The 20973-nt window shown below is 40.9% G+C and overlaps 1 protein-coding gene across 5 annotated transcripts; it reads right to left on the reverse strand.

Moving 5' to 3' along the window:
• Nucleotides 1–4834: 4834 nt before the first annotated feature.
• Nucleotides 4835–19610, reverse strand: LOC124257066 (glyoxylate/hydroxypyruvate reductase A-like). Of its 5 annotated transcripts, XM_046691042.1 has the most exons (11): nt 19497–19610; nt 16703–16822; nt 15076–15201; nt 10316–10353; nt 8829–8968; nt 7773–7846; nt 7558–7654; nt 7054–7171; nt 6550–6617; nt 5249–5393; nt 4835–5073 (listed from the first exon to the last, which is right to left on the reverse strand). In XM_046691042.1, exons 2-11 carry the CDS (start codon nt 16809–16811, stop codon nt 4987–4989), a joined length of 1002 nt encoding a protein of 333 aa, XP_046546998.1. In that variant the 5' UTR covers nt 16812–16822; nt 19497–19610; the 3' UTR covers nt 4835–4986. The 5 variants fall into 5 exon arrangements, with proteins under 5 accessions (XP_046546998.1, XP_046546999.1, XP_046547000.1 ...); XM_046691043.1 differs by lacking the exon at nt 15076–15201; XM_046691044.1 differs by lacking the exon at nt 16703–16822 and having other exon boundaries at nt 19497–19599.
• Between the last annotated feature and the right edge of the window lie 1363 nt (nt 19611–20973).

Genomic DNA, 20973 nt, shown 5'->3' on the forward strand with positions numbered 1-20973 from the left:
TTGTACATGCTAATATAAATCATCATCACCCAAAATTGATCAACAAATTGATCACACTATCTGAACTGTAGGAGGCTATCAGCGATGTGCCTCTTTTTTCTTCTCGTAAAATACCGAACAGTACCACGTGGAATAACCTACACGATACTCAGACTATCTGTTCTTCGTGATCATTCCATGATGACGGTCCAGAAGATATGTTCATCTGAGATTGATAACTATCACAAACCAACATTTACATGGAATTCATCAGTGGTTGCAATATAGTATGACACAATATGTTTGTCAAAAGATTATCAAGTTATTATCTTGAGTAGAGCTGGGTGATTCAGCCATCCAGGGAATATGTTTGATAAAGGTCATTTGAAGATGCTCATGTTGTCGTCGACTTCCCGTTTTCAGACTCCCTCTCAATGGACTGTCGTCAGCGGTGTGTGTGTGTGTGCGTGTGCGTGTGCGTGCGTGCGTGCGTGCGTGCGTGCGTGTGTGTGTGTGTGTGTGTGTTCTCTCCATCAAATAAGTCCCTCATGTTTTGCCTCACTAGTGTACGGGATTATTGTGAATCTCTTCCTCGGCTGGTATGTTGACTGAATGTATGGGTTTCAATGTCAGCTAACATAATATTATGTATCACAAATACTGTTACCCGCGATAGCATGGTTAAAAGGATACTTCTTGTTGTTGCGCGGATTGAAGAAGTTGAAACAAGGCCTACTGAGGTCGGAGTCAGTGTACATTATTTCAGTTGAGTGTTAAACGTCGCATAGCATTTCAACGGGCTTGCATTATTGACATAAAGCTTCAGGGAATAAACAGTAGTAAGTATCTGCCGAAATAGGTTTAACTGTGATCACAGATGATATGGATGGAGCACTGACAATCAGCTGTGGTCGTGAAAAACTGGAGCATGTAAGGAGTTTAGCTAGTATCCACACACGTGCAGGTGTCACGGTGACAACTACCTAGTAAATTTGTGGGGTAAAAACTAGAAATACAAATTCATCTGGATGTGGTCAACTCAATTTATTGAAGCACATTAGACAATCAACCTGGAGGCGAGAATTTATGGATGTCAACTTCTTTACTTGAGGAACATGACGTTTAGGAATATATTCTTACTCCTTCATCGGGTGAATGAAATACTAGGAAGCAGATAGATAGATAGATATGTAAATGTGAAACAACAACAGTGATAACATAACAAGGGAGCACAGTAACTGTTGTTAATTAATCTATAACCAATCTAGAGGAACAAAAGCGTCCAAGCAAATAGCAAGAGACAGCTAAACCGAAGCTCTACAGAAATACACAGATCGGCAATAATCAAGTCATTCATTCATTCATTCATTTTTTTTCATTCATTCATTCATTCATTCATATGGGATGCAGGCACAGTGAGGTTAGACCAAACAAAGAACAGGTTTCCGGAGGTGAATATTACTTGAAACTTGTCCACCTGCGAAGGCAAAGTATACGTTGTAAACCGAGAAATTAAAGACACATTATGCATGTATGAAAATATTTGATACAGCTGACATTCTGGACATTGCTACGGCGTCTGGTATTGTGAAATAAGACCCTAGTAGGATGTCATTCTGCACGGTGAAAGTCAAGCGTATTAAGATAATATGTCAATGTCATGTAATGATACAGTACAACACACCTACTTCACTAATGAACAGCTCTGAGCGTACCGTTCGTGTTAACATCAGCAATAACAGGTACGATTTTATTTAAATGGCAGTAATATTAATGTGCTACTACTGATGATTGCGCGTAACACTTTAGATTATGATCATATACATAATAATACTTCAGGCCTTCATTGTACGCTTGTCTGTAATGTTATTATAAGTTATTGTCATCCTTGTAACAGATGTTGTGCATATTTGGATTGTATGTGTTTGACATGGTATAACATGTGTTAAATGTGGTAATGCCCATTATTAATGTTTGTCAGCAATGTGCTTGTCGAAGTTTGGGGTGTTATCTGCTGGTGTGCTGTATAGTATGGGGCTTGATTCCCGTTCCCTACAAAGTTTGGAAAGTTAAATCAACGTTATACCTATTTCAGATCATACATAAAACACTTGACACATTGCACACTATGTATGAATTATTCGTATTCTATTTAGCTTCATCAACAATATGCTTGACCTTGACATGCGAGCTGTCGGAGACAGGGAGCGTACCGGCAACGTGGAGTATGTCCACAGGCTCCGGTCCATCGCCAGAGAGTTGGATAAGAAGCATCGGTGTTTGGACTTGGTCAAGGTGGGTTGCCTAATAGTTGGAATTATCGGATCTGGTCTGATATTGACTGGGTTCGTGTGGACATTCGTCAGCTACACCCAGTCACTGAACATAACTCTGTCTGGCTCGGTCATCTCGCTGGCAAGTAGCGCCGTCAACTACGTCGTTACTATGGGACGAAACCGTTACAACAACAGCGCCATTACAGAGGCACTGGGAGAAATAAAGTCCTTTGATATGAGCCAAAGTCATTTTAAAGAAATACTGGAATTGTTTTGTGAAATGTCTACTGGACCAAAGAAAAAGTATAAATTCCAGTATCCTCTTCTGGTGATGTTACCGATGATATCGCTTCTGAACACCATTCACGACTTGAAGTACACGGCGTCCAAGTGTAGTGGTGTTGTGGACAACGTGGGGTATAGCGACAAATTCGGGGACTGTCTGCGTTCGGGAAAGGTATGGAGATTGTAGATGGTGTTGTCGCTGTAACATTGTTGTGTGTGTACATGTGCGGTCTCATCTACTACTGCTACAAGACGTACAGATCAGAGAGGCGAGGGTGACCGGCATCATCAGAGATATAGCCACGTCTTTCTACTACTGACGTGTTTCATATAGGGGACGGACATCATCAGAGATGTAGCCACGTCTTTCTACTACTGACGTGTTTCATATAGGGGACGGGCATCATCAGAGATGTAGCCACGTCTTTCTACTACTGACGTGTTTCATATAGGGGACGGACATCACCGCCAGCCAGGGGATGGAGGGACATCGTCAAGATTGTGTTTTTCAAGGGCAGTTTTAGGTTTGAATGGTTGAAGTTCCATTAGATGTTTGATCTTTATAGATCTAATCATCTGTTGACATTGGATTTCTGATCATTCAGTATTTCTAATGTTTGCGTGTGAACTGTAACTGCAGCATGGTTGCTACCAAGGGAAGATAGCTAGGGAATCGTTAGTGTTTAGCATTGAAAGTATGAGACTAAACAGAGTGTACCAGTCACAGTACCCAAGACAGCGATGGGATGAGGACAGTGACTATATTAAAGTGCGTTATTATATCCAGCCTTCACAACCATTACTATCAGTGGCTTGTAACGGCCTGCGCTACTTCCGATCCCATGCGCACTAAAACGTGACTGTTGAATAACTCAAAATAATTTTCAAAGTTAATTCCAAGTCGCTCATTGTCTCATTCACAATTGACCTAGTTCGCTCGTCTATTCATCCTAGTCGGGCTCAAGATATATCTGATCGTTACAAATGAATCCACAGCTGAGCATAAACAAAACATTGTCATTTGTAAACTCCTGCTGAAAAGTTCTTGGACGTACTCCGTCCGCCTCATCAGTTCGTGGGGTGATGGGGTAGCCTAGTGGTTAAAGCGTTCGCTCGTCATGCTGAAGACCCGGGATCGATTGCCCACATTGGTATAATGTTTGAAGCCCATTTCTGGTGTCCACCGCCCTGATATTGCTGGAATATTGCTCAAATGCTGCGTAAAACCATACTCACTCACTCACCACGTCGTTTGTGCCCAGATATATTAACCAAAGTATTCATCTCGCCCTCGCCCGTCCATCTCGCTCCGACGCACGCTGTCCGAAGCTAACGGTCTATGGTGTATATGTCGTGACTTTACATAACTTCAATGCAAGTTTCGCATCAATAGGTTGCTTATTTCACTATGTCCATATTTATGAAGGAGCTAAACACAGGGCTGTACAGGTACGATTGTATCATGAGAATGTGTTTATGAATCACTTTCCAAGAGTGACAATACCAGGTGTTTTTGAAAACAGTACACGCACGTGGACAGCAACGCAATTGTTTAATCACTGGCACTATTCTCTGATTGTAAATATTGAAAGTTAGCAAATTATTGGTTGTGTTGTAGATAACAGTTGTATATTTAAAGTGCGAATTTCAGTATAATTCTTAAAGACATATTCCTTAAAACCAATTATGACAATCTGTATGACAACACATAAATAATACTGTGACATATCTATACGTGTACAAATATGTGCCAGAGTCTATTCCGTATCATCTTACATACATCCATGTTAACTCCGTGTGGTGCATTGCGCCAGTCATATGACGGGTACTTTCCATCACCGGCGGATGGCTTTGTTATTGACCTGACATTGTCTACACAATGGACATGGAAACCCAGTAGAATAGAAAATTCACTTTAAGGGATCACAGGTGTACATTACCACAGATCGTAACAAAGATGCGCCACAGTGTGTTTTGAAATATGATATATTAGAATGAGGCCCACGGATTGACGAGGATATATCATTTATGTACACTGAGTATACGACGGGTTCAGACGGAGCCAACAGTTGACTGTTTAAAACGAAAGGTTGATGTTCCATTTTCAAAGTAGCTGTGGCGGCTTCTCTCAATCGGAAACCGAGGACAAGTTCCAGATGTGTAGCCTTCGCAATAGTTGGAACATCTTTCTATGTGTCTATTACACAGGGGTTCGAATCACTGTTTGGACAATAATTTTTAAAAATAAAAATCTAGATTTTTGCAACCGTATATTGTTCAAATTTGAAATATAAGTTACTCATAACATATAAAAACAATATACGGTTGCAAAAATCTAGATTGTTATTTTTAAAAATAATTGTCAAAACAGTGATTCGAACCCCTGTGGTCTATTATCTCTGTCTTGTTTTATTTCCTCGGGTTAAACAATACTTGAGGGCCGTCATCAGTAACCTCTGTTCAAATCAACTACGTATTCCAGTGGTTCGTTGTTAATGAAGCGTCGATATTGTTTCATAAACATCTTGGCTCTCTACAAAGAAACAACGTATCAATCGTCATTAAAATAGAAGTACAGCCAGTCCATTGTGACCTTGTAACTAGTACCTGATCCAGAATGTTGTGTTTCAAATACAAGACTGGTAATATGCGACTGTACGTATTTCAGTTAATACTTTGAGATGTATTGTATACATTCGATCACTTACGTGCTGCTCGTAATTCTTAGTCCCTACATATCCGCCAGACATGTGGGGTGTGATGATGACCCCTGGCTCGCTCCACAGCGGGCTACTGGCAGGCAGCGGCTCGGGGATGTGGACATCTAGTGCAGCGTACTGTAACCACTTGTTTCTAGAGAAAGATTAAACATGACACAGTCCATATCAGCAGAAACGAAATATCGCTGTGAATGAGTGATGGGCTAACATGACAAGGGCAATAACTCTTCGTGCTCTAAATGGATTCGGTGTCGCCATAACTCGCTGTCAACTTACAATGGATTAAATACGTTTGTCATTTGTTCCCACTTGAAATGGTATATTTGCGAGTGATACGATGAGGGCATTTTGTGCAGAGAGGCGCTGACACCATTCTGGTAATGGTAAGGCGAGATATTCAAAGTACTGCTGACATACATTATAAAAATTGGTAGGGAAACATTATGTATACCGAATTGTGTTCTCGAATCATTTAGCATCACTGTAATACAACAGTTGCTCTTTTCATGGTTGTGTTCATTGTTTCGGCTCTGTCTGTGTTTGTCATATGTGTAGTATATCAACTAACGACCTGGGCATGTAACTGCTTCAGTAAAGACTTTGGCATTGAAAAACCTACAAAGCAATTTACAGGTAGTCATCTGAAAAGAGCCTGACAACCTGTTTCCTGTGGCAAGCATGGGTCACTGACGGTGGGTGGGTTCTCTTTCGAATCACATCGAGCACGGCCACACATTATAGGCAAACAACGTATCTCAGTTGTTACGGTATAGGAATTGTCGTGACAAAAGGTATGTGAGCCTTTAAACCAGCAAAATTGAATTCAGACAACTCTAAAATATTCAGTGATATAGAGAATAAGCAATGAGCAAGGATACAACGAATGACAGAACAGATTGCTAATACAATATTATGGAGTCACAAATCTAAAGTATTAGGTCACAAATCTAAAATAGTAACTAAATGTCTATATAGTTACCACAATCTGAATTATTGTCGATGTACTGATTGTTAAAGGCAGTTGAGACGAGGTGAGCGGACGATGATCGTAAATCCAAAGCACTTCTCAAGTCGTGTCGAACATCTCAGCTACCAATCCTTATCTACCTATCATGCAGTTTTCGAGAATTCTAGCAGTAGCTACGCCTCGCCTCGGCCATTTAGATCACACTAGGATCATGTAAAAGTCACTACCATCGTGTAGAGTATCACCGTGTTGCCATTACAAGCTGAATCTACATCATCGACTTTCATCCATGTCACGCCTTACATGAGTGACGTCCTCTTACCTGAGAGCCTTTATCACGCTCTCTTCATCCGTTACATCACCCCTTCCTACATTAATAAATGTAGCCCCCTGGAAACAATAACATTCACGTACATGATGCTATACATATTAACATACATATGTACCACACAGATCCTCAATTAAGCATGAATAGCAGGCTATTTTCAAACATTTTATGCATACATCCTGCATCTGAGTCTCTGTACACAAATGTGTATCCTTTCCTGTTATGCCAGACCTAATATAACAGATTAATATAATGGTTCAGTAGAAACACACATCTTAGGGGCCGTATTTGTAATAGGTTCATGAAAATATCCAACACAAAGCAATAATGTGATTCCATAGTCATAAGATATACCTACTTTATGGTAATATTCCCCACCAGATCCTGACTGGGACACTTGTTCGTGGAAAGGTAAGCGCATACTTATACAAAGATTATCTGTCAGTGCGGATCTTCAAAGTCAATCAAGTCTATACTTTGATGCACGTATATACTTACCATCTTGCAGTGGGAAAACACTTCTCCAGACAGTATGCCGCGTGTCTCTGCCGTTGACGGAAGTATGTTCACAATATAGTCACACTCAGATAGAATCTCATGTAAGTCACTCATTGTCCTGTGGAAACGATTTCAACTTTTCCATGGAATATTGTAAAACCGGAGAATGGGTGAGTGAGTTAATGAGTGAATAAGGAATATTGGTGAGTCAGTGAGGTTTGATGCCGATTTCAATCATATTCTACCAATACAGTGATCGCTGGACAAGAATGGGTCTCACACCCTACGTTACAGTGGGACTGAATCTGGGTACATAATCAATCGATGTGAAATGTAAGCTTTGACAGGGTTTTGATACATTCTACTGAATGCCCAACAGAACAAATGAAGACCTCAATGACTGCATTCAGTTCATATTTGAGGCTTTGCTTTTTGTGTCAAGAGCCCTCGTGTATATCAACATTGTCAGACACTATATTATATATTACTATGCCGATAACATACCTATATTCGTCTACATTCGGACACTTGCTGTCTTCTGACACAGTAGTCCGCGTCATGCCCCACACTTTCGTACCAAAGGCCTTGCATATCCTAGCAGCTGATATTGAAACAAGAGAAACAGATCAGTATGAGAGTCTCCCTCACATCGCAGCAAAGAACTACGTTTGTATGAATTAATGGAAAAACAGAAATAATGGCATATCTACAAGACTTACTTTCTCTACCAATGCATCCAAGGCCTAAGATTCCAACTGATGACAATGCTAGGGGTTTTGCAAGAATGTTGCGTCTGGAATGAACACATGACATAACATTGGTTAATTGTCCCACTGCTCTGTATACGTTACAATCATTGATTACTTTTCACATACTGCTCCTGCATACTTTCTTAATCAGGAGTTATAATACTATCACCTTGTGTGATTGTGTTCTGAATCTGGCGTATGTTGAGCCAGTAACTCGGTCATTCAGTTATGAAGCTTTAGAAACCCTGGAACCAACTGCATCTTTAGCGACAATCTGTTTGGGTCAAAATGAAACCGATGAATCACAATCTAACTCCAAATGGGTTCATGATCAAGCATTCATTTCAATGCAGAATGTAATGTAAACATCAGACCGACTCTGAGAAAAATAACGTTTACCATAACGTTTTCCTCCAAAAATTTTCCGTGTGACGTAAGAGGGTAAAAACAGGTTACGTAGAACAAACTATCATCATTTTGTTTTGAAGAATGTTGCGTCTGTGAACGGTTGACGAGGCTCTAAATACGTTAACATTGATTACTTTTCACATAACTTTCTTAATCAGGAGTTAATCAGGAGAACCATCTCAAGGGCGGGAAGCACGTGCAATTGTGACGTCACATCAAGCATAGCCAATCGATTTATTGACACGGTAAACGATACAATGAAATTCACTTTTGGCATCAAGTCCATTATTTTAAAAGTCAAAACATCCAAACAAAATTACTTGCATTTGCATTTGGAGATATATTGTGATTCTTCGGTATCATCTTGATCCAAACAGACTATAAGATTTTCTCCCTCTGTTGAAGCTTTCCAAAGTGCTATAATAAACTTTACTTTTCAGAAAACATTTCAAAGTCTAATCTAAATCCTCAGTCACTTTATTCTGTTAAGCACCGAAAACTGTTTCAGTCATTTGTATGTGTTGTAGCGCTACGAGCAAACATTATGTAGGGAATTCAGCGCGATATAAATGCAAACATAATAATAATTATTTAGCCATAGGTCAACCCTAAATGTACCTCTGAAAAATCGCCTGCTTCTGCTGCTCGTGACACTTGTAGAGCCCCTTGTTGCAGGCCAGTATCAGAGTTATGATGTGCTCCGACATTGGCTGGACAAATGTTTCCCCGTTGCGGGTCAGTATGATGTCTGCGTTCACCTTTGGGAAGACAGATGGTGATGTATGGGAGCGGGGATATAGGTGAAATGTATTAACTGAGGTATGACTACAGACTGGGACAAGTAGGCAGAACAGGGCGTCTGTATGTTGGCTAGGTCATTCCATGTGTTCAAATTATGTCCGAATGAGGTCCACTGTTGCACATACTTGATGATGACCGTCATTCGTTCGACCGAATAGGATTTCTTGTCAACATGCCGTGCTACTGTTTCTCTTCAGTTTTGTAAATCAAGTATTCATAGCATTACATTCAACATTACTATTTTTATGATTTAAAACGAGACCTGTTCGGTCAATTTTTCACGGTGTCAAAAAATAACCAAACTTATGAACTGATAACTTCTGTTACGTGTCATCACGATGTAATGCTCATCGTTATCCCAGAAAAAGTACAACTATGGGCAATTGGCGAAGCATGTTATAGAAATAACAAGTGGTACATAATTGGAAGAGGCCAGGAGGGAACTAAAACAACACATAACACTCGTGATGAAGCCAATAAACAGGGGATTAAGTAGTAACAACAAACAGACGGGGTGCTATTGATGGTCTATAGCTTGATTAGTTCTTCATAGGCTGATGGGATGTAGTATCCTTGGTCTCTGTTGATCAAAGGTTTGTGGCGGCGGATTTCGATGGCTTCCAACAGTTTTCATTTTGTGAAGTCCTGATTTTTTTGGTTGACAGGACTTCAAATTCGTCAAACTTGATTTGATGGGTAGGGAATTTATCTGGTGATCTGAGAGGGCTGATTTGCTGTCTGCCTTGGCTGTAGAGGTTTTATGTTATTTTATGCAGGTGTCGACGGGACGGGAGGTTTCACCTATATAAGAATCACCACATTCACAGTTAATCTTGTAAATCACTCCTTTGGTGTTGCTTAGTGGAGGGTGGATTACGGCCATTGGCCTGGTGAATGGTCCTGACGGTTGGAGAACCAGAGAAGATGGTTTCTATAACATGCTGTTGGTAATGTTAATCTGCTGCTTGTCACAACATACCATGTATATATGCTCCTTACCATTTGGTTGTACTCACTTTTAGCTTGATAACGATGTAAGAATCTACATCGAAACATCGCTTGTACGTCTATCCTATCATCAATTTATGCTTCATTTGTCTCCTCATCAATTTTGGGACTAGAAACAGGTAATCCATGTTGCTTGCATGGACTACTGATCTCTGTACGCCATATGCCTATCATTTCTGATTATCCAATTTCTCTATTAGTTTCAATGAAGGATAGACACGGGAGAGCCAAATGTGAGAGACTCATTATTACCCAGATGAAGTCATATAATTTGCATGAAAGGCTCGACGTGTTACCTTATGTTCTGTAACTTCTTTGATTACCGAATCCACACCTGGAACAGATAGACATTGCAAATGAATAGGCAATTCTAGTTCAAACATCATGGTGGTGACATTCCTTTTTTAAGAAGATATACATGAGTTTCAAGTTTGCATTATCATATAATGCTAAGATAAAAGTATTATTATCTGGGTCACGTCAGCAGCACAGCACCAGCACGTGGTGCATCTATGGAATCGGTTTCCTACTGCCAAAATAACAGTTTGTACAATTCTGGGCTAGACACCAATCAGTGTTAAAACCGTACGTTTCCGTTTTGTTGCTCCACGTCACCGTCAGAGAAGCCCACTCTGGCGTAAATAACGTCTGGCGTTCGCAAGATAACACTGGGTCTGTGTGCTATTGCCGGATGAGTTCAACTGTCGTCGTTCATGGTTGTACAAGCATCCTGTAGAACGGTCACGTTACTCGTGGAGAATGACGTTCGTTACTGGGACAACATCACGCCAGATCATGTTCTACTCCTTTTCTATATGCAGTAACGTAACGTCAATTGAATCATAATTAAATTTTTATTGTGTTCATTAAAATTCTGGCAATCTGATTGGTTAACTGGGAACATTTCTTTTGATTTCATTTCCCAATGAATCTAAAAAATAAGCCTTGCCCACCGATCCGGACTACTTTCGACCTGAGGAATGTCGGGGAATACCTTTACACAGCGAGGGAATTCCCTTGCACTCGGGTACCTTAATGAACTTTGGATAAACATTGAAGTGATACATTTTGGTTAACATAAACAAACAACTCAAAATTATCCGTGAACGTTAATAAAGTGTTTATTTAATAAAAAAGTGTTTGTCATAATACATTATTTGACTGGTTACTGTGGTTACCACGTGCAGTCAGCGAACGGTCGTCTGCAACTTGTCTTGTTTACATTCCAACAAGATGGCCGATTCCAAGTACGGAAGTTTTGATCTGGGGAATTTTGAGTCGATTTTCGAAGATCAATCTACCGGAAACGTTGCAACTCTTAGCACGGATAACATTGATTTTCCGGATGATTTAGACCTGGAAGAAATTGAAAGTTTGTTAGAGATAACAGCATCAACCAGATCTACAAAAACATCGGCAAATCACGAGATGACGTGTGCAATGCAAGTCGATGATAAGCCATCCCAAACACATCGTTTCAAACGTTTATCAAATAATGATTTACTTCGAATGGACGACTACAGACAATCAACATCCACAAAAAGAAACACAAAATGGGGTGTTAAACTATTCCAAGGTAGATATACACAATTCATATAAATATTATTTTCAAATTCCATCCTACGTATATTTTCTCAAAACGAAAGACAGTTCATCAGCACAAAGTTGTATTTTTAAAAATGGAACAATTATCAGAATGAGATTAAATTATGTAGATCTAACCGAGAAAAATGATTTGCTATAAAGTTACCTAGTTCAAAGTTTACATAGTTGGGTCTGTCATAGTCAGGTTTCTAGATATTGTTTTCGTTCTGTTTATTTAGATTGGTCGTTCGAGAGCGAGGGGAGGACTGTGGATTTTTCAACAATTACACCAGAGGAACTTAACACAAAGTTGAGATTTTTCTACACTGAGGCACAGCCTAAAAACCAGGAAACAAGATGTGAAAATATGCCGGCTGCACATGCTGCCGAGTATCACAAGAACACTTTAAAAAAATGTTCGTTCTGCCCTGAAAAGACACTTAAATGATATCGGGAGAGATATTGACATTGTAAGAGATAAGCAGTTTAAGTCTGCAAATGATATGCTTGATGCTAAATTAAAGTACAATGTACAACATGGCTTGTCACGTCCCACACAACATAAATCAATCATTGAAACAAGTGATCTGATGAAAATTAGCACTTATCTGCATTCGGCATCCAATCCTGTTATCCTCCGGTACAAAGTATGGTACGACTTGGCCATCCATTTTGTAAGTCGTGGTCTTGAATTTCACCAGCAGCTTACGCCCACATCCTTTGAATTTGCGGTAGATGATAGCAATGTTGAATATGTCACACTGTCCCACGAAACGAAACAAAAAAACATCCAGGGTGGTCTCAGCAGCGATGAAGCGCAAAGCGACAAACGAATGTACGCGACGAATGATATAAACCAATGTCCCGTCAATGCACTTCGCCAGCTCCTTGACAAAAGTGACCCAAATGCCGGATCACTTTTTCGCACTGTAATAAAGATGCACTTAGTTCTCCAGACGCACACAACATTTGGTATACAGCAACCCCAGTCAAAAAATACCAGTTCACTCGTTTCATGTCTGACATATGTCGCAATGCCCAATGTAGTCAGTCATACACTGCTCATTGCCTTCGCGCCACAGCAATCCAAGCCATGAGTGACGCTGGCTTTGAACTTCGTCACATAATGTCTATGAGTGGCCATTGGAATGAAAGTTCCGTGCGTAGTTATAGTCGCCACACAACGACTACTCAAAACTAAGAATTAGCGAGACGCTTTCCGCCATTGTAACGCCTCGACAAGAGCATGCGCACGTTGGAACATCGGGTCATGGCATCGCAATCCCAGTCACATCACAGCCCCTTTCCACTTGCGCAAATACTGCTGCCACTAACAATCTCAGTTCCACTAACTTCATGTCATCGGGCTTCATTTCCAATTCTCACTTTTCAAACTGTGTCTTTCAGTTCGCTGGTAATAATTCAAATGTTTGAACTTGAAACTTTGCCGTTACCGGCATGCGTCACGTTGTGTTGTTCCGCTCTGATTCGCAACCCCGATGTTAGCTTGGTTGATTGACAGCTGTTTGGGGGTGCTCTATGCTGATTGGCTAATGGTTTGGTAGGCGTGTCATTTTATGTAAATGAGTCACCTGAGTCATGTCACGCCATTACCGATTTCTTACACCGAAAATGTTAATCCGTAAATCGGTGGTAACAAAGATATCTGTTTCGATGAATTTGATTGTGTTTAACTAAAATATTGTTGAAAGCCTATAGTATTTGTTGTTGAATTTAATTATAAGGATTGACTGTGTATTTCTTTCGTTGCATTGAGGGTAAAACCAATGTGCAAACTTTTGTAAGAATCCGCTACGCGGATTCATACAGTTTGCACATTGGTTTTTAGTTTCATACCTCAATGCAACGAAAGAAATAATCAGTCAATCGTGAATTGAATCATGAAATCCCCCGCCTACATGTGCATGTCGCAAGTGAGGAAGCAGGCTTTGTGAGGCAGCATACATTGCTGTACTGATATGACAGCTGGAACCGGTAACCTATTCCAGCTCATTAAGCCAATCTTTGGTTAACAAATGGAACAACATCGCCCTGCTTTTTTTCAATTATCCGAAGCGTTGCCTGTATCAACACAAGTGCTACATACACTCATTATAGGCTGTAACTGTGTGGTCAGACCACTCCGCCACCTTCAGAGCGTGGCCTTCTGTCACCAGGTATATGCTGTAACTGTGTGGTCAGACCACTCCGCCACCTTCAGAGCGTGGCCTTCTGTCACCAGGTATATGCTGTAACTGTGTGGTCAGACCACTCCGCCATCTTCAGAGCGTGGCCTTCCGTCACGAGGTATAGGCTGTAACTGTGTGGTCAGACCACTCCGCCACCTTCAGAGCGTGACCTTCTGTCACCAGGTATAGGCTGTAACTGTGTGGTCAGACCACTCCGCCACCTTCAGAGTGTGACCTTCTGTCACCAGGTATATGCTGTAACTGTGTGGTCAGACCACTCCGCCACCTTCAGAGCGTGGCCTTCTGTCACCAGGTATATGCTGTAACTGTGTGGTCAGAGCACTCCGCCACCTTCAGAGCGTGGCCTTCTGTCACCAGGTATAGGCTGTACCTGTGTGGTCAGACCACTCCGCCACCTTCAGAGCGTGGCCTTCTGTCACCAGGTATAGGCTGTAACTGTGTGGTCAGACCACTCCGCCACCTTCAGAGCGTGGCCTTCTGTCACCAGGTATAGGCTGTAACTGTGTGGTCAGACCACTCCGCCACCTTCAGAGCGTGACCTTCTGTCACCAGGTATAGGCTGTAACTGTGTGGTCAGACCACTCCGCCACCTTCAGAGCGTGACCTTCTGTCACCAGGTATAGGCTGTAACTGTGTGGTCAGACCACTCCGCCACCTTCAGAGCGTGACCTTCTGTCACCAGGTATATGCTGTAACTGTGTGGTCAGACCACTCCGCCACCTTCAGAGCGTGGCCTTCTGTCACCAGGTATAGGCTGTAACTGTGTGGTCAGACCACTCCGCCACCTTCAGAGCGTGACCTTCTGTCACCAGGTATAGGCTGTAACTGTGTGGTCAGACCACTCCGCCACCTTCAGAGCGTGACCTTCTATCACGAGGTATAGGCTGTAACTGTGTGGTCAGACCACTCCGCCACCTTCAGAGCGTGGCCTTCTGTCACCAGGTATAGGCTGTAACTGTGTGGTCAGACCACTCCGCCACCTTCAGAGCGTGATCTTCTGTCACCAGGTATAGGCTGTAACTGTGTGGTCAGACCACTCCGCCATCTCCAGAGCGTGACCTTCTGTCACGAGTTTTAAATGCTGTTTCAGTGGATGGGTTATGATAACACTTTGATCAGACGAGTGATCAAATATAATCATTTATATGTTATCTTCACCAACATAATATTTACGGCGCTGTATACACAACACAGTTACTTTTTATGTAATATGAACATAAAAGGTATTTTAAGTTTCACATGTGAGAGAGAATCGAGTTTACCCGCTGTTATCGACTGGATCCACTTGAGGTTAGTGCATCGTGGTATGACATTTGTCATCCAAGAAGGTGTCCCGAAAATGATCTCTGCCTCTGACAGCAAAGCCAACTTCTCTTCTAAGGCAGAATCTATAATATAATTGTTATTTTGGGGATTTATTTGTTTGTGTTTTTTCATAGTATCAAAATGCGTTGGCCTGTTCATACCAGAGTGCCTTGTGTGGTATAAGAAAGAGTGTGCTGTATACAGATAGTATGCTCATAGTTCACCATTTATGGGGCGTAATATATGTATGGTATTTATCAAGACACCGATTACGATAAAGGAACGCTCATTCATGGGATTAAAGGTACATTTACAATCATTTGTGTTTGGGTTGGTAATGACGGGTTGCCTGACCACATCACAGTCTGTATAAAAAACAAACAAACAATAATTGAATTACAAGCACATTGGAACAGTTTGTGTCCACGTTTAGTGGTGTTGCTGCAGTACACTGGTGGATGTGATACAGCTCCGATCGCTTCGTCTTGAGCGCCGCATTTCGCTGACCTGCCTTGGCCGTACCCGGGACATGTGGTTTGAATCCCGTTCCCGTTAGGCAAACGCCTACGACCTGCATCAGGTCTTGCTGTCACTGATGTTACAAACGTATTCATTCACTCATCTCAAGTTCTAGTTCACAAACCATTCTATATCAATGCCTGCATCCCATATAGCATGACAACAGACTATCGGTATGTCAATACATCAATGAGGACTTGATGAAAGTATATTTGTGATATGGATATGATAATTATGCTCTCTTTATCTTTAGGTATGTCTATGAACTTAATGTGTCGTTTGATAAAAAACCCACGCTACTATTCAATGTCAATATTCCTAATTTCAATGATTCGGAAAATACATAATCATGGACACACAGTTAACCTTGAGAATGGAGAAATGTATTTATTATGGGTGAGATTATTATTCTAACAATTACATTAAATGCTGCAGAGAGATGTAGGGTGGTCCTAGTCCAGTCAGGGTGGTTAACCTGGTTGAGCTCATCATTAACTCTTATACCTCTGTCCCGTTTACACACGGTCTAGACGGTGAACGGTACTTGTTCCAGGAAGCACTGATTAGCCGAAACCTCCAAGAAAGTTTTGGAGAATAAGGAAACTCTTCAACACTGCAGTCTTCTGCATTACCCAGTGTGTCAGACGGGTTATGCTCCCGTTGGAAAACCCTGCTCACTCCTGATCTGCCCCAAGAGTCATCGGTAACTACTGGCGATAGTGTAACAGGGATGCAAGCGGGACATTTCACTGGCGATGCTCGCATTAAGGCTACGTTTTTCACCGAATCTGCGTTTGTCTGAAGCAGTTGGGTACATAGCACTTGAACGTGGAGCCCCGAAGTCATGTGCGGTACAGCAATGGTCACTGACTGTGTTGAGCCATCCGAGGTCTTCGCATTACACAGGCGAGCAGGTTTTCAATACAGTGGAATATGGTTATTTCAGTATTGTGGAATATGGTTATAGGGATATGAGTATAAGACGAACTAAGTCTATTTAGCCGACGGGAACGACTTGGGTCACATGGCGGATCCTGGTATATCTGATCAATATGGCGTGGTTACCTGATAACGGTCGTGTGAACTGCTCCACCTCAACACCAGGCAGTTCTTCCTGTAGTAGTTTTGCCATCTCTCTCTTGAAATACAAGATGATCACTTTGGGCGATGACATCTTTCCAGGTACTGTGGAATATATCACAGTAATGTGTATAGCACAACAACAGAAACCTAGTTGGTGCAATCCGACGTTGTATTATTCGTGTTGCCAGGATGTACCGAGGAGATACAGCTCAGCTGATGTTGGTTTATTTGCTAACATGCATTGTAGCTATGGTACGCTTACAGTTTATTGTACGTTACTGTCACTTTGTTTGCTGGAAAATATCACACATATACTTCAGAACAGTCATTTCCTTTGCAAATGTGAAAGCATTGAAACAGTTGCAAACGTTAATGCTTCTAGTCTATTTGCTATTCAGTGTAAACAAATGTGCTGATCAGCTTCCAAACAGAGAACACTTGCCATATATGGAATGTTAACAATTGCTCCGTACATCGACAACTGTCGCACGCGGTGTTGTGAGTGTTTACCGAACTGGTTGCAGTCAGTTCAGTGCGTAGGATATTCGCAAAGAGCGCTCCAAGGGACATAACTCTATGGGGTTCACTTGAAATAATGTTCGGCCGGTAGAGGGCGCGAGGGCGAATTAATGCAATGTTGTGTTAATTAATTCGAACATTTTAATTAATATTGTGATCTAATATTGGAATCTATTGGAATAAATTAAATGGTAGCTTCCCTGAGGGCTGATAGTTAGTATTATTGAGAGAAATGCATTATGTATTTGTGGTGTGATAAAGTGCCTACATGACACCAACAGAACCGACACATTGCGTCAGGTATCGCTTACATCTGCAGCTATTGCGAAGGTACGCGAGCGGATTATCAGAACGAGTAACTAAAGCCTAATGCTGCCACTTTTTGTCCTCAACAATTTTCGTTACTTCGAGTATTTTCTCGTTAAATCAATAATTTTCTCGAAACTTCGAGCATTTGCTCTTTCCTTCAAGATTTTCTCTAAAAATCTTGACATTTCAAGTATTTACTCGTTGCTACGATTATTTTCTCGTCATTTCAATAAATAGCTCGCTGCTTCGATTAATTTCTCGTAGCTTCGAGTATTTTCTCGTTCCTACAATTCTTTTTCAAAACATTGAAGTAACAAGAAAATACTTGAAGCAACGAGTAAATACTTGAAATTTCAAGTTTTTGAACAAAAATGAAATAATGAAAACATATTCGAAGCAACGAGAAAATAATCGAAGTAACGAAATATAATTTAAGTAACGAGGAAATACTAGTACCTGAAGTAACGAGTAAGTACTCGAAATTTCAAGTTTTGGACAGAAACCTTAAGTAACGAGAAAAATACTCGAAGCAACGAGAAATACTCGAAGCACCGAGTAAATACTCGAAGAAACGAGAACTTTCGCTGAAAATGATATTTATGCTACAACATTGGCAGCATTAGGTTTTCCTACGATCTACGCTGTTGCTGCTCTTTTCCCGTGATGTCTCATCGGACTGCAAGGCAATATCAGCCCGCTTTCAGAAGTAGAGATCCACGAAACATCGCTGAATCTACGTATTCAGTCCCAATTGCTATTGACAGTTTCATGAAAGCCACTTTAATTTTAATAGACAACGTTAAAAAAACACATGGAAATATGAATCCTTAACTTGAAACTATTGTGAAAAAAAGTAGCAGGCTGTCGCCGCTTAGGTTTCCTATATTGTCGTATCTGTAATTACTGATGATACGGAAAGTGCTATCTGTAGATGCATCGTACGTTTGTTATCTTTGTGGCGTGATAACACAACTTGTGTCACACGTTGTTGATAACGGGATATTGACTGCACTCAACACGTGAAACACAATCTACACGTGTTAGTTATACAACTTTGGACCAGGCCTTACGATACACGGTCCATATTAATTAGTTGCGTATAATCACGCCATAGTTATATTTACCCCGCTTTAACAGCTGTTCCGTCAAGCCAAAAGGCTGAGCATGTTTGCACTTGACAAGCGAGAGTGTTTGTGTCCGAAATAGTCATCAGTCAACAATAATATCATCTTGGAGAGATTTATAATCACAAATGATTATAAAAACATAGATATATAATAATGTTATGCTATTCCATGTACGCAGATTTATAAGGGAAACAAACGAACTAGAGGAACAAGGTTAACTCCTGAACTAGGGCTTTGTTCCTTCAACTACATCTATCCGGGGTGACTTTCCTCCAGATAATGCTGATCATGGCAACAACATCCAACGTCCTCAATAAAGTTGTAAAATATCATGGAAGACGCAGTTAGTTCATTTTCAAAACTTGACGAACCGGTGACAAAATGACGTGTCATTCATATCCTGATTTGACATTTAGCAAATGTTCTCGTGGTTTATTTTTCGATGAACAATAGATTTGCCTCCTCGTGTGTTTGTAACGAATGTCACAGGTTGTTCAGGACACACATATACATTCAGTATCATCAATGTTTGATGACGATGTATAAAAACATGCTTATAACACCACGGAATTGTACACAGGGCACTGCGTTTGGTACATATTTCTGTGAATACAAAAAAGATCACACAGCAATGAATCCGAATAATTTCAAGCCTTTGCTTTCAGGCAATGATTTTTCAACAGGCTTAAGCAAGGACGTCTAAAGATCTGGTCATAACCAACATGGAAATATGTGTGTTCATGAACACTGCAGCATAGCAAATGTTAAAACAAGTGGAACATAGTCGATTAATACTTAATTGGAAGAAAATCAGTCTTTACCTTGTGACGGGGTTTGATGGTTGTAGAGGTGCCTGCTGTTATACACAGTGCTGCACTATTAACAGAACACACATACCAGAGGACGACAGTGATTTATGGCGTGTTCACCATATGTTACAACACATGTTACTAATGTGAAGATACGAGGTATTGCAAATGATGTCATGCGTAGCAATAAATTATAGAAAAAATTGATTAGGGGTTAATTTACAGTCAGTAGATATTTAGAGTATACATACTGTCCGTAATGTGTGAATACAACAGCCCTCAAAGATACACACTAACAGATGGTGTTTACATGCTATGAAACCAAATTTAGCGAAATAATTGGAAATGTGGTGTTAAAAGCAAACCCTTTGGTCTTCAACTATATGTCACCTTGTCCGCTTCTCGGCATAAAATCAACGCAGGGACGGGTTGGAGTGGGCATCATGTATCTCAGTCAGGTATATACTGAAATATAACGTTTCACTGGGCCATGCCAGCAACATAGGATAAGCAGATAATTTACAAATAACAGAAGCGTCATGTTAACAATCGGGTTTCGTCGTCAGAAATGAATATCTGTATAAGGTTTGTTCCTTGATACAATGTGCATGAAAATACTGTCGATGTTACTATGGATCATAAACCTATCCAGCAAGTACATCGACAACCCTACATCGACAACACTACATCGACAACACTACATCGACAACCGTACACCAACAACACTACATCGACAACCTTACATCGACCACCCTACATCGACAACCCTACATCGACAACACTACATCGACAACCCTACATCGACAACACTACATCGACACATCTACTTTCAAACTGTTACTGGTCACGATATGGCAGAAATACTGCCAATGTCACTTTTAATATAACTCACTAATTTCACTCACTCGTTACTATATGATCCACCAACAATATTACAGTATTAATTGAACCGATCTTCAGTAACCCATGCTTGTCGTAAGAGGCGACTAACGGGATCGGGTGGTCAGGCTTGCAGACTTGGTTGACACATGTCATCGGTTCCCAATTGCGCAGATCGATGCTTAGGCTGTTGGTCACTGGATTGTCTGGTCCAGACTCGAATATTTACAGACCGCCGCCATATAGTGCGGCGTAAAACTAAACTCACTCACTCACTCATTGCTCTTTCTCCATTTCACAATAAGAACTTGTTGATTGGGTATAGCATGATTGGGTGTAGCTATCGGCTCTCTGAAGCCGCTCAACAGGTAGGTCAATGTCCGTGAATCACACCATGTCTACAAATACGGCTTTACTAACGACGGAGAAAGATAGCTTTAAATGCACAAAGTTTTAAATCGTCTTCTTTTATATCCTATTTTGTAATAGTATCAATCCAGCTGTAAGCACAATTTCATATTGTATCTTTCAGCGTCAGGATGTTGACGTTGTAAGATAATGACGACAGAAACAGTCAGGATGTGTACAAGGCGGGCAAAAGAAGCCGGTA

The sequence above is a fragment of the Haliotis rubra genome, unplaced genomic scaffold (genome assembly GCF_003918875.1).
Source record: "Haliotis rubra isolate DU_JTF1 unplaced genomic scaffold, ASM391887v1 Scf649, whole genome shotgun sequence".
NCBI lineage: Eukaryota > Metazoa > Mollusca > Gastropoda > Lepetellida > Haliotidae > Haliotis > Haliotis rubra.

Coding starts and splice junctions, on each gene's coding strand:
- LOC124257066 (XM_046691041.1), bottom strand. CDS start 15,732: ATGAATACGTTTGTAACATCAGTGACAGCAAGACCTGATGCAGGTCGT. Junction 7,655..7,772: donor TGGATGCATTGGTAGAGAAA/GTAAGTCTTGTA, acceptor TTTCAATATCAG/CTGCTAGGATATGCAAGGCC. Junction 6,618..7,053: donor TGTTTTCCCACTGCAAGATG/GTAAGTATATAC, acceptor TATTGTTTCCAG/GGGGCTACATTTATTAATGT.